At 43.2% G+C, this 13,000-nt stretch overlaps 1 protein-coding gene across 2 annotated transcripts in view; it reads left to right on the forward strand.

Annotated features, from left to right (window-relative positions):
- LOC133504480 (aldehyde dehydrogenase, dimeric NADP-preferring-like) overlaps positions 1-13,000 on the forward strand; it is a 107,814-nt gene that overhangs the window by 48,114 nt on the left and 46,700 nt on the right. For both annotated transcript variants that reach the window (XM_061826746.1, XM_061826748.1), the window contains one exon: positions 2,869-3,077. In XM_061826746.1, the coding sequence (XP_061682730.1) occupies positions 2,869-3,077 (209 nt within the window). The remainder of the gene's footprint in view (positions 1-2,868; positions 3,078-13,000) is intronic.

Raw genomic sequence — 13,000 nt, forward strand, 5'->3', positions numbered from 1 at the left:
CACGCGGTAACAATATTCGTGTATTCATCTAGGCTGCGCACTGAATTTTCAAAGACACTCCAATCTGTACAGCCGAAGCAGCTTTGAAGCTTTAATTTGGCCTCGTTGGACCACTGAAGAGACCACGTCTCTCGGCTGGCCTGGGAACACCTTGGCATCCCCGTCAGAAGAGCTGGATGAAAAGGCTGGGAAAGGGAAGTCTGAGCATCCCTGTTAAAGGTACTGCCCCTGTGACCCGACCTCAGATAAGTATTTTCAGAAGCATGAATGAATCTTGAGAGGAGAAGATGCATGGAAAAAATATAATTGGCACATTTTCCGCATTGTAGCAATTAAGTTATCGAATGAATCTCACAAGTGTTTGTCCTTAAAGTTATAAAACGACTTGAAAAGGTAAAGAAATACTTTTAAGTCATCAAGTATTTCTTTGAACATCCATCCATCCAATATCTGAGCTGCTTATCCTCACAAGAGTTGCAAGAGTGCTCGAGCTTATCCCAGCTATCTTCAGGAGGCAGGGTACACCTGGAACTGGTGGTCAGCTAATTGCAGGGTATATACAAACAAACAACCAATCGCACTCACATTCACACCGACGGGCAATTTAGCATCTTCAATTAACCTACCGTGGATGTTTTGGAGTTGTGGGAAGAAATTGGAGAAACTACCAAGAGAAAACACGAACAAACATGGGGAGAGCAATCAAATTTGAGCCATTTAGCCTTTAGTCTTTAGCCGTTCGTCTAAAATATGCCATCACAATTGTTGATTTTTTTTTTACTGCTTTTAGGAAAGCAACAGTTTAATGCAGCACAAGTCATCGCAAAGTATAGGTTGATCTGAAGCCTTGATAAATGAAGAGAGTTGTCATGAACAGCATCTGTCTTAAAACGTTACCCAAAAAATACAAGCGTTCTTCTAACGAATTCAATTCCGCATCTGCCATGACCCAGGTTAATAACATCTGCTTCTATGCCATTACCTTGCAGTAGAAATTCCGCTAGAATTTCAGCTTCTATGGATCAAAGACGAAGAAGAGGAGGAAAGCAGATTCATTGGCAGAAAAAGAAGAGGAAAGCACAGAGCCTCAAACTGAATGTGGAGACTTTGAATGTTAGGACTATGACAAGAAAAAGCTTGGGAGTTGGTTGACATTAGCATTAGGACAAAGGTTCATTTTTCCGTGTTTATGAGACCAAGTGTAAAAAGAGTCGGGCTTTAAGTTTAGAGGCAGGGTTTAAATTATTTTACCATGGTGTAGATGGGAAGAGAACTGGAGTAGGTTGATTTTAAAGGAAGAGTTTGCAGAGAAAGTCTTGAAATTGAAAACTAAAAATTGAAATTGAGGGTGTTGTGTATAATGTGGCAGACTGAGGTGGTGGTCCCCCGTTCTAAGACCAGAGGGTGTGTTCCAACAGTAGGGGATCACATTCCTCAGCCTCCCTGGTAAGGTCTATTCAGGAGTGTTGAAGAGGAGGGTCCATCGGGAAGGCAATGTGGTTTTTGTACTGGCCGTGGAACAGTGAACCAGCTCTACACCCTCGGCAGTATCCCTGAGGGTGCATGAGAGTTCGCCCAACCAGTCTACATGTGTTTTGTGGACTTAAAGAAGGCATTCGACTGTGTCCCTCGGGGAGTCCTGTGGAGGGGTTCTTTGGGAGTATGGGGTACCGAACCTCCTGATACAAGCTGTTCGGTCCCTGTACGACCGTTGTCAGAGTTTGGTCCGCATTGCCGGCAATAAGTCGGACTCGTTTCCGGTGAGAGTTGGACTCCACCAAGGCTGCCCTTTGTCACTAATTTGTTCATAACTTTTATGGACAGAATCTCTTGGCGCAGCCGAGGCGTAGAGTGTGTTCAGTTTCATGGCCTCACCATCGGATCTCTACTCTTTGCAGACGATGTGGTTCTGTTGGCTTCATCAAGCCGTGATCTCCAGCTCTCACTGGAGCGGTTCGCAACCGATTTTTTTCAAAACTTTAATGGACAGAATCTCTAGGCACAGCCGAGGCATAGAATTTTTCCAGTTTGGTGGCCTCAGCATCACATCTCTGCTTGTTGCAGATGATGAGGTTCTGTTGTCTTCATCAATCTGTGATCTCTAAATCTCACTGGATTGGTTCACAGCTGAGTGTGAAGCGGCTGGGATGAGAAGCAGCACCTCCAAATCCAGACTATGATCCTCAGTCGGAAAAGGATGGTGTACCCTCTCCGGGTCGGGGATGAGATCCTACCCCGAGTGGAGGAGTTCAAGTATCTTGGGGTCTTGCTCATGAGTGAGGGAAGAATGGAGCGGGAGATTGACAGACGGATTAGTGCAGCATCTGCAGTGATGCGTACTTTGAATCGGTCTGTTGTGGTGAAGAGGGAGCTAAGTCAAAAGGTGGTCTCAATTTAGCAGTCGATCTATGTTCCTACCCTCACCTATGGGCATGAGCTGTGGTTTGTGTCCGGGGCTCTCCCTGAGAGATAGGGTGAGAAGCTCGGTCATCCGGGAGGGGCTGAGTGTCGGGCCGCTGCTCCTCCGCATTGAGAGGAGCCAGATGGCGTGGCCGTATCATCTGATTCGGATACCTCCCTCCCTGGTGAGGTGTTCCGGGCATGTTCCAATATTGATTTATGTTCAATCTTTTAACAATTACTTTGTTGCAATGTTTTTTTAAATGTAAAATTCTTTCTCTTTAAGTGCCCTCTTTAGCACATTTCAACTTTATTTTTATTAACACTGTGAAATTTACTTTATTTGTCAAGTATGACTTTGAAGGCAAATTGGAAATGACAATGTCATGTTTCAAAACTCCCAGAATTTTGCAGCCTTAGCAGCAATGTGCAGGGTAGTTAAGATCGATTTTATGTTTTTATTTGTAGGATCTCTACCCAGTGGTGATGGGTGGAGTCCCAGAGACACAGGAATTGTTGAAACAGAAATTTGACCACATCTTCTATACTGGAAGTAGCTTGGTTGGAAAAGTGGTGATGGAAGCTGCAGCACGACACCTCACACCTGTGACTCTGGAGTTGGGAGGGAAGAGTCCTTGCTACATCGACAAGAACTGTGACATCAGAGTTGCCTGCCGGTAACTGTCGAGTGTCATGCAAAATCACTGGCAAAGAAATGTATGTACAGTGTTCCCGTTATTCACAGCGGTTATGTTCCTTGCATCCCCACAAATAAAAACCTTGCAATTACTGGATGCAATATTAATACACACTGTCAGCATGAATGCTTAGATATGTTTGAGTGTGTATGCCGGATACCATATGACGGGACTAACGAGTCACTGAGGAACAATTGTATTTCACGTCTGTAAGAAGAAAAAGCTTACATTGCTATACACACTGCATTTGTATGGCGGTCATTGCTGACAATGTTGTACACACAGGACCTCCATAGTGCGGCAAGGGATGCTGGGAGCATGTAAATAGAATTTAAAGTGCATGTTTTGTGTAAATTATTTGGAGTCATTCTTTTATTTGTTTTAATATTTGGTAGTTATGTTATGTGTTTGCTATTGGTGTGACAATTTTAGTTTTGATATGACTTCATGAGTGTGTTCATCGTCAGTACTCACTTTCCAACACAGGCGGTGTACAAAGCAATGTAAGCTTCTACTTACAGATGCGAAATGGAATTGTTCCTCACTGCTTTGTGAGCGCCACCATATGGTATCTTATATACACTCTAACACATTTGCTGGACCAGTCGATCCCGAGGCAGTCTTGGTCGATCGCGGACGGCATGCCAAAAAGAAAAACGAAAAAAAAAAGACATCAGCCAACGTTCCCTCTAAACTGCGCGTGTGCGCAATTGTGCACTGCTGTTGCAGTCTCTTCACAAATATTCTGGGTTGCATGCAAAAAAAAAAAAAATCCAATGCAAATTGAATGTATAATGTGCAGCCATTCAGTTTGTGGCATTTTGCAATGTGATTCAATGAGTGAGGGAAAACTGACTATTACATCCAATGGCACAATTCACATACGTACTGTAAAAAATTAAAAGGAGAAGCTACTGGTTTCTTTTAGGCACCACACAGAACTTTAACAAGGACCGCTGCTCCGCCACACTCTCTTTTTCCTTGTTTACTTTACATCCCCCTGCTCTGAAAGACGTCAACTCATTACAAATGTTACAGTACTTACGCAGCCCATCAATGTGTTTTAATAATGACATTGTCCACCACCGCTGCTTTAGTTAGCAACACAGTCTGTAGAGCAAAGAGCAACATAGAGCAAAGAGGAGCTAGACATGCTTTTTATGTTTACTTTCGATATTAATGGAGAAAGTTAAAAAAGAAATGCTGTTGTTTTAAGACGCAATGACTGTCACAGTATGTGAATAATTGAAGAAAAAGTGGTTAAACTGGATGAGATTTTCTATTTTCCAAGTGTTAAAGGTCTGGTCTGAAGCCAAAGTAGAAAGTGCAGGATGAGATGGTGTGTAATTTTAAAATTACACCTTGACACAGCCTGATCCAGGATGAAAGCACAGACAATACAGTTCACAAAAAAGCTAATTCGGTATTGTAAATATACGAGGCAACATAACATTAATCTTAGCACGGTTTAGGAGCATCGTCAAGATGCCGGTCCGATGTGGCAGGCCCATACATAAAATGAGAGTCTGCTGGGAATGGCTGGAAGAATCCCCTCTGAGAAGGAGTTTAAACTTCAACCGGCGACAGAACTTTACTCACGTTCCGGGTGAAGCAGGGGACATCGAGTTTAAGTGAATGATGTTCCACACTGCCATTGCTGAGGAGGCCGACCAGTTCTGTGGCCGTAAGATGGTCAGTACCGGTCATGCCAGCAATCCCAAAGACGTTGGTGGACACCAACGGCAAGAGATGCCGTCAAGCATAAGAATGAATCCTTTTGGCCCTTCTTGGCCTGTGCGACTCCCAAGGCAGCTGATCGGTACTGGTTGGGCCACCGGAAGGCTGCTTTGGTGGTTGCGAAGAAAAACTCGGACATGGAACGAGGTTAGTGACGCTATGGAAAAAGACTTTTATACGGCTTCGAGTAAGTTCTGGTCCACTGTCCAGCATCTTAGGAGGGGGAAGCAGTGCACCATCAACACTGTGTATAGTGAGGACAGGTCGCAGCTGACCTTCGATTATGATTTGGTGGTGATAATACTTTGAAGACTTACTCAATTCCACTGACACGCCTTACCATCAGAAAGCAGAGTCTGGGTTCTCTGAGGTGGGCTCTCTTATTTGTGGGGTTGAGGTCACCGAGGTGATTAACTCCTCGATAGCAAGGTCCCGGGAGTGGATGAGATTTTCCCAGAGTTCCTACGGGGTGGGGATGTTGTGGGGCTGTCCTGTTTCATATTCCTTTTTAACATTGTGTGGACATCGGGGACAGTGCCTCTGGATTGGCAGACTGGGGTGGTGGCCTTGTTCCCAGGGAAATCTTTTACCACCTCGGTGACGTTAATCTCAGAGATAGGAGAGCCTGCCTCAAAGAACCCAGACTTTGCTTCCTCAAGGAAAGGGGTGTTGGTGATCTAGTCAGAACTTCTCGACCTCACACACCACCTCGGTCTCCTTCCCTGCCAGAGAGGAGACATTCCACACTCCTAGAGCCAGCTTCTGTAGCCGGGGATCAGCTTGCCAAGTCCCTCCCTTCGACCACCGCCCATATCACACCCCACCTGACCCCTATGGCCCCTCCCTTAGGTGCTGAGCCCAAGGGAAGGGGGACCCACGTTAACCTTTTGGGCTGTGTCCAGCTGAGCCCATGGGTTCAGGTAAGGCCACCAGGTGCTCACCTTCGAGCCCCACCTCCAGGCTTCTACATCTTCCAGAGGGGCACCACAGTGACCTGCGTCTGGGCAACAGAAAACTAGATCCAATTTTCGTATTCTTCATACATTTATGGAGTCGTGCTTTGTCTGGCCCCTCACCTACCACCTTTTTTCCGTGGGTGACCCTAACAGGGGTGTGAAGCCCCAGAGAACTTAGCTTCTTTGATCATTGAAACACACAAATCCCTCCACCACAATGATGCTGACTCATGGCTGTATTAGCTAAAAAGGGTGCTTCTACTGAATATTGAGCAAAGGTTCTGAGTACTTTTGACTGTGAGATATTCCCTTTTTTTTAATAAATCAGAAAAAATGTCAAATTTTTTTCCGTTAAAATGGGGTGCTGCATGTACATTGATGAGAAAAAAATGGAATATTATTCAAAGCAAAAGCAAAGCAAAGCAAATTTATTTGTATAGTTCATTTCTTACACGAGGTAACTCAATGTGCTTTAGATGATTAAAAGTATTTGAAAACAAAGAGATAAAACATTTAAAATGGGCTAAAAACAAAAATTACAAAATCTATATATTAAAAAAAGTGTGATTAAAACCACATGCAGTGCAATAAATATGATTAAAAAGTGGAAAAAGTTTTCAACCTGGATTTAAAAACATTTACACTTGGGGCTGACCTCACCTCGATTGGCAACTTATTCCATTTGCGTGCAGCATAATAGCTAAATGCTGATTGACCATGTTTGCTTTGGAAGCCACTATTTGACCTGAGTCAGTCGATCAAAGAGGTTTACTGGGTTTGTATTCCGTAAGCATTTCTTTCATGTATTCAGGACCTAAATCATTTAGTGATTTATACACCAGTAGTAAAACTTTAAAATCTATTCTAAACCTGATTGGAAGCCAGTGCAATGACTTTCGAATTGGAGTTATGTGCTCTGACCGTTTTTTTCTGGTCGGAACGCGAGCTGCAGCATTCTGAATGAGCTGCAGCTTTTTAATACTTTTTTTTTGGGAAGTCCAATCAGAAGACCACAACAGTAGTCAAGTCTACTTGAGATAAAAGCATGGATGAGTTTTTCCTGGTCTGCTTGACACATACAAGCCTTTGCTCTAGATATGTTCTTCAGATGTTAAAAGGCAGTTTTTGTGATTCATTTGATATGACTTTTGAAAATCAGATTGGAATCAATAAGAACATCAAGGTTTCGGACTTGGTCTTTGGTTTTTAAAGATAGAGAGTGCAGGTGTTTAATAACAGCAATTCTCTTTTCTTTATTGTCAAAAACAATTGTCTCAGTTTTATTATGGTTTTAGTTGAAGAAAAATTTGGCTCATCCAGTTATTTGTCTGTTTTAGGCAGTGGTACAAAACCTCAATTAAACTCATCTGGAGACACTGCTAAATATAACGGTGTCATCTGCATAGCTATGGTAGTCAAAATTAATGTTTTGAAGAATTTCACACAAGGGTAGCATATACAGGCTGAACAGGAGAGGTCCAAGAACTGACCCTTGAGAGACCCTAGGTATTGCTATTCGCTGAGACAGAGCACCTCCAATGGTCACAAAGTAGCTCCTTTCCTCCAGGTAGGACCTAAACCCATTTGAGGACCGTTCCATTTAGTCCTACCCACATTCCCAACCTGTTCAGCGGAATATTATGATCTACCGTATCAAAAGCCGAACTGAGATCCAACAAGACCACAACTGACACCTTTCCCGAGTCAGTATGCAACCTTATATCATTTAGCACTTTGATAAGAGCAGATTCTGATTTAAATTAGTCAAAAAGTCCATTTAATTTCAAGAAATTGCTGAGTTGATAAAAATAACTTTCTCAAGAATCTTGGGTATGAAAAGGAGATTTGAGATGGCTCTATAGCTTGCTAACATGGAGTCTTCCAGTTCCCTGTTTTTTGGAAGAGGTTTCGAGTCTTCCAGTGCTCTGTTTTTTGGAAGAGGTTTCACAGCAGTTACTTTAAGAGCTTTCAGAAACACACCAGACTGAAGTGAGCAATTGATTATTTGAAGTCAGTTAGCACTGACTTCACAACTGCTGAAAAAGTCAGATGGTACTGAGTCGAGACAGCTGGTCGATGGTTTCAGCTGCTGAACAGTTTTCTCTACAGTTTTTTTGGTCAACTGTATCAAAATCTGACAAGCTAATAGAATTTTCCCTGGGTGGCTTCAGATGTAAAGTCATTTTATCATTTTGCTGATTTGATCTGACATTTGAACTGATGGATTGTATCTTTTCACTAAAATAAAAGGCAAACTCATTGTATTTGTCAGCTGTTACGAGTTCTGGATTTATCTGTTTCAGGGGCGTTGTGAGCCTGTCAACCACAGAAAACAAAGCACGAGGATTATTGAGGTTCTTACTGATGATTTCAGAAAAGTGTTGTTGTCTAACCCTGACTAATCAAATTGGAGTTTAGTTTTTCCCCACTTGCATTCAGCTTCCCTACACTTTGATTTAGAGCTCTTGACCATCATTGTGCTCCGCCACGGTGTTCTAGGTCGCCTTAGAATTGTCTTAGTTTTAACAGGAGCAACAGCATTTAGGAGGTGAAATTGTCCAAACGTTAATCAACTGTCTCAGCATTCACAGTCTTTGGCACAGACACAGTCTCCATAAACTTATTGACAATACTCTTATTTATGTACCTTTTCCTAATAAACATAGAGGTTGTCTGAACTTTTGTAAGAATTGTAATTCAAAAACTACACAACAATGGTCAGAAATAGTCATATCCTTAATGTCAATAGATGGAATTCCAACATCCTTAGAGATGACCAGGTCTAAGATGTGATCTTGAGTTTGAGTTGGACTCTTAATATGTTGAGAGAGGTCAAATGTGACAAGTATGGCAGAAAGTTCTTTGGATGTTTTTTCCATCTTACTGTCAACATTAATGTTTAAGTCCCCTGTTATGACAAAATAGTTGTACTCAGTACAAATAACTGATTGCAGTTCTGAAAAATTCTCCATAAATTTTCCATTTTATCTTGGAGGTCTATCAATGATCAAAATTATAATCTTTGGGTCACCTTTAACTAAAAACACAGACATTCAAAAGAGCTAAAATAACCCTGTGTAATTTCTTTTCATTAAAATAGTGATATAAAAATAACAGCAAAACCACCACCCTTTTTCCGTTTGACACTTGTTCATAAAATTTAAATTCACTGTTGTTGCCTCATTTAAAATGGCATTACAGCTACTTTCTGTTAACCTCATTTTATTTGATAACAACATGTCCAGATCATGCAAAAGCCTGCAATATAACGGAGTAAAACAATTACGGCGGTGTGAATACAGTACTTCCGTATCCAGTGTATGTCTGTGTGAAAATGTAAATCGAATGGTCCTTCACAGTGACAGATCTACCTGTCTACCCATCTCTTGTGTAATCGCTTCAATCTACGAAAACAAGAACCCAAGAAACTTGAACTCCATCACTCGGGGCACTCCACCCTTTTCCAACAGAGGTCCATCTTCTCAGACTCATCCCAATTGCTTCACCCTCATGGGCGAAGTGCTCCAAGAACCCTAACTCTTGCTTGATGAATGAATGAATGAATGAATGAATGCCATTTACTATTATACAAAACTGTATAATGAAAGCTAGCGGACTGTGCCGTGAGTCGAGTGGCGGAACCGTCGTTGAGAATTCCGAATGTCGATGAGTCGATTTTGTCGTTAAGGTCGTCACCATGACGGTCACTGGGGAGGTGGGGATCCCACACCGGGGACTCGCCATTCAGGTCGCCAAGGACCAGGGTGTGGTCACTGGTGAGGAGCTGGCCGATTGACGCAGAGTAGCCAGCCGGACAGGATGATGCCAGTGGGATGTATACGTTGAAAATGGCTACTTCGGACGACCTGGACCGGATGGCCAGACACTATTGATCGATAACGGGTTGTTGGTGGGAGGTGGCTAGACGACACGATAATTCACACTACGATGGATGATAAATGCCAGGCCGCCTCCAGCATCGCAGTTGCGGTCATTTCGTAGGAAGGTTTAGTTGCCGATGTTGTGCTGATTTGACCGCTGAGTGAGTTTGGTGTCTTGGACGGCGGCAAGGAGGATGTCGTTCCGCGACATATAGTTCGCTATTTCTGGGGCCTTGGACGCTAGGCCGTTGCAGTTGAACTTCAGGATGCGGAAGGCGGACGGAACTTGTTGAGGCTTGGTTTGGCTGTTTTCTTCTGGTGGTGGACGAGTGGCGCAAAATGGCACTACGTAGCTGTTAGTCCAGTCCCGACTTGAGCGTAGATTTGAGCATCGAGTTAGGTGGCACCAGCTGTTGCACTAGGTGCAGCGAACATTTTTCGATGAATCGGTTTTGAGCAGATGCAGCAGAGCCACTGGACGGGGCTGGGGGTTGGGCTCAATGCCGGCACAGATTAGCAGGATGCCGAACAGCATGGCTGGTGTGGGCCATTCTGGAGGACAAAAAATGGTTGACCATTCATATTTGGGGGCTCGAGACTTTGGGTGACTCCAGGGGTGGAGAGGCGTGGTACAGGCACATAGGTCTATCACGAATGAGCACCATAAACCAATCCATCAAGTCTCCTGGAGACACACCACCTCCAAGCACTATCACCAACTTGATCGTGTTCTCAGACGTTTCAGGCTACCATGTGTCGAGCTCATCCGTGTGGTGTTTGAGAGAATAACCACTACATTACCCGACATGCTCAGTAGCTGGATATAGTGTATAAAGAGTATATGCGAGTCGCCCGAAAGGGTTAATGGTACATGGTCGACAACTTGTGAGTAAAGATTGAATCCTTGAAATATGTCTCATCTATTTGATATACAAGATAACAAGACAACACAACCCGCAGCTACCAGAGCGCTGAATGCGATACGGACCACTCGTTAGTGTGCAGCAAGGTGAAACTACAGACCAGAAGAACCTGTCTCTCAAAGAGAGCTGGCTGACCATGCACCAACACCAGGAATATGCAAAACCCAACAAAGGGAGCAGAGTTTACCACAGCTCTAGAAAGGTGTCTACCAGGCTAGCAGAGCAACAAAGCCCAGGAAAGATGAGAATACTTGAAGGACATTTTGTAAACCTCAGCAATGTTGGCGTTTGGAAAGCAAACCAAAAAGTCAACAGACTGGTTTGAAACTTACACTGTGGATATAAGACCTGCTGTTGAAGCTAAGAAGGCCGTGACTGCCTTCTGTCTGAAACTGCCTATAAATTTAGCCACAGCAAACAGAACCTGCTGACCCGACTGGAAGCCTGCCGAAAAATCTTGCAGATTGCCCAGAGGTGCGCCAATGAGAATTGCCTCCAGCTCTACTCCATGGTCAAGACTGCAGCTGACAGTGGCAACATCAAAGGGATATATTATACCGTCAAGCAGCCATTTTTATGCACCATCTACATTTTCAGGCCTCTAGCGCATTACGTTCATGGGATATTGAGAATTACGCTTAAAAAAACAGGCCTAGTGACGTTGACCTTCATACTTGGCAAGGTCACGCACGTTTGCAATTCAGAATACTCAGAGCGCATGATATGTTGATGCACAATCTCAATTTTCAGGCCCATAGCGCAATACATTCATGAGATATTGATAATTACACTTAAAAAAAGGGCTGAGTGGCAGTGACATTTCATGGCGGTGACCTTTCACACTCGGGAAAGTCACACACGTTCAAAATTCAGAACAGTCATCATGCATGATGTGTCCATGCACATTCTACATTTTCAGGCCTCTAGCTCAATGCGTTCATGAGATACTGAGAATTGCGCTTTAAAAAATGGGTACAGAACGCTACCCAAAACAAAAATATCACAATATATCGCAATTAAAACCGTGTAAAAACAGTGCAAACAAGAAAAGTGGAGAACAATCAAGACCTTTGTTCTCTCTCATCAGAGGTCCTGTTACAAGCGAGTTCATATAGGATTAGTACTGATCCTAACAGATTTTTTTTCTTTGATTTAAAAGCCTTTACGATCATACTCCACCTTCATTTTATTCCAGGGTAATTCAAAGGTGTTTTAATTTTAATAGGAGCTACAGCATCCATTACATTTCCCAGTTTGTGATACAGCTGTGTTCTGCATAAACTTCGTGCTGGGCCTCTTATTTTACTACCTTTTCATGCTTAGACACACAGGTTGGGTGAATATCTATCTATCTAGTAGTTAAAGGAATATCCTCCTGAAAATGAATATGTACAATAAACACTCCAATGTGAAGTAATATTATTATAATTACATATATTTTGGACATTAATTGAAAAATAAAATTTGAAAATAAAGAACATTTTGAAAATCCAAACAAAATCAGGATATGTGCTGGCTTTCACAGCCAAACACGGAAGAAACATCCTTGACCCCATCCCTGACATCGCAGGTGCTTAGTATTACAGACCATTCATTCTAGCTAAGTCAAGATGCCGACGTGTTGTGCAACTAAACTGAGAAAATGCACCCAAAATTCTCCTTCCTTAACCTCCCGTGGGGTCAACCTAACAAGATAAAGCTGTAGCTGTCACAGCTGCGGCTTGTTCATTAGTGGGGAAATTTGCACACATCTAATCATTACTGGTTATTAGCTGCTTAGTTATAGACTCTCGTGCTGGTACTGTATAAGCAACAACATCCTTTATGAGGCGACACGGTGGCGCAGCTGTTCAATCCCGGACCTCTTTGTATGGAATTTGCATGTTCTCCCCGTGTCTGCGTGTGGGTAACCAGCCTACTGCCTGTTGGCAGCTGGGATAGGTTCCAGCTCTCCTGCAACCATCATGCGGAAAATGGATGGAAAGCAAACAACACTTCCCAATTACTATTTATGGTGAGCCGCGTCTGCATACTACCCCAACCCCACCCCTACCGCCGCCAGTCGTTTGCGAGAGGTTAGCTGGTCGAAAAGTATGAAAAGGGGTAAAAAATAAAAAACTCTGGCCACGCCTGCTGTATATTCTCTACATCGAAACCAACTCTTCAGAAAAGCATCAAATCTCCCCGGTCCATATGATGGGACTGTTTAATTTTAATTTTGCCTGTAGTACCCAAACGTGCCACAGATGACATTAGTTTTGTTTTGTTTGCTCAATGGCTGGAGTAGTAATAACACGGAGCATCGACTCGCTGTTGTATTCGCTTTGCTGGCTCTTAGCACACAACACTTTCCGGTTACTATTTACGCAGATCCGCGCATGCACCCCCCACCCCCGCCGCTGGTC

This window comes from Syngnathoides biaculeatus, chromosome 8 (genome assembly GCF_019802595.1).
Source record: "Syngnathoides biaculeatus isolate LvHL_M chromosome 8, ASM1980259v1, whole genome shotgun sequence".
Classification (NCBI taxonomy): Eukaryota; Metazoa; Chordata; class Actinopteri; order Syngnathiformes; family Syngnathidae; genus Syngnathoides; species Syngnathoides biaculeatus.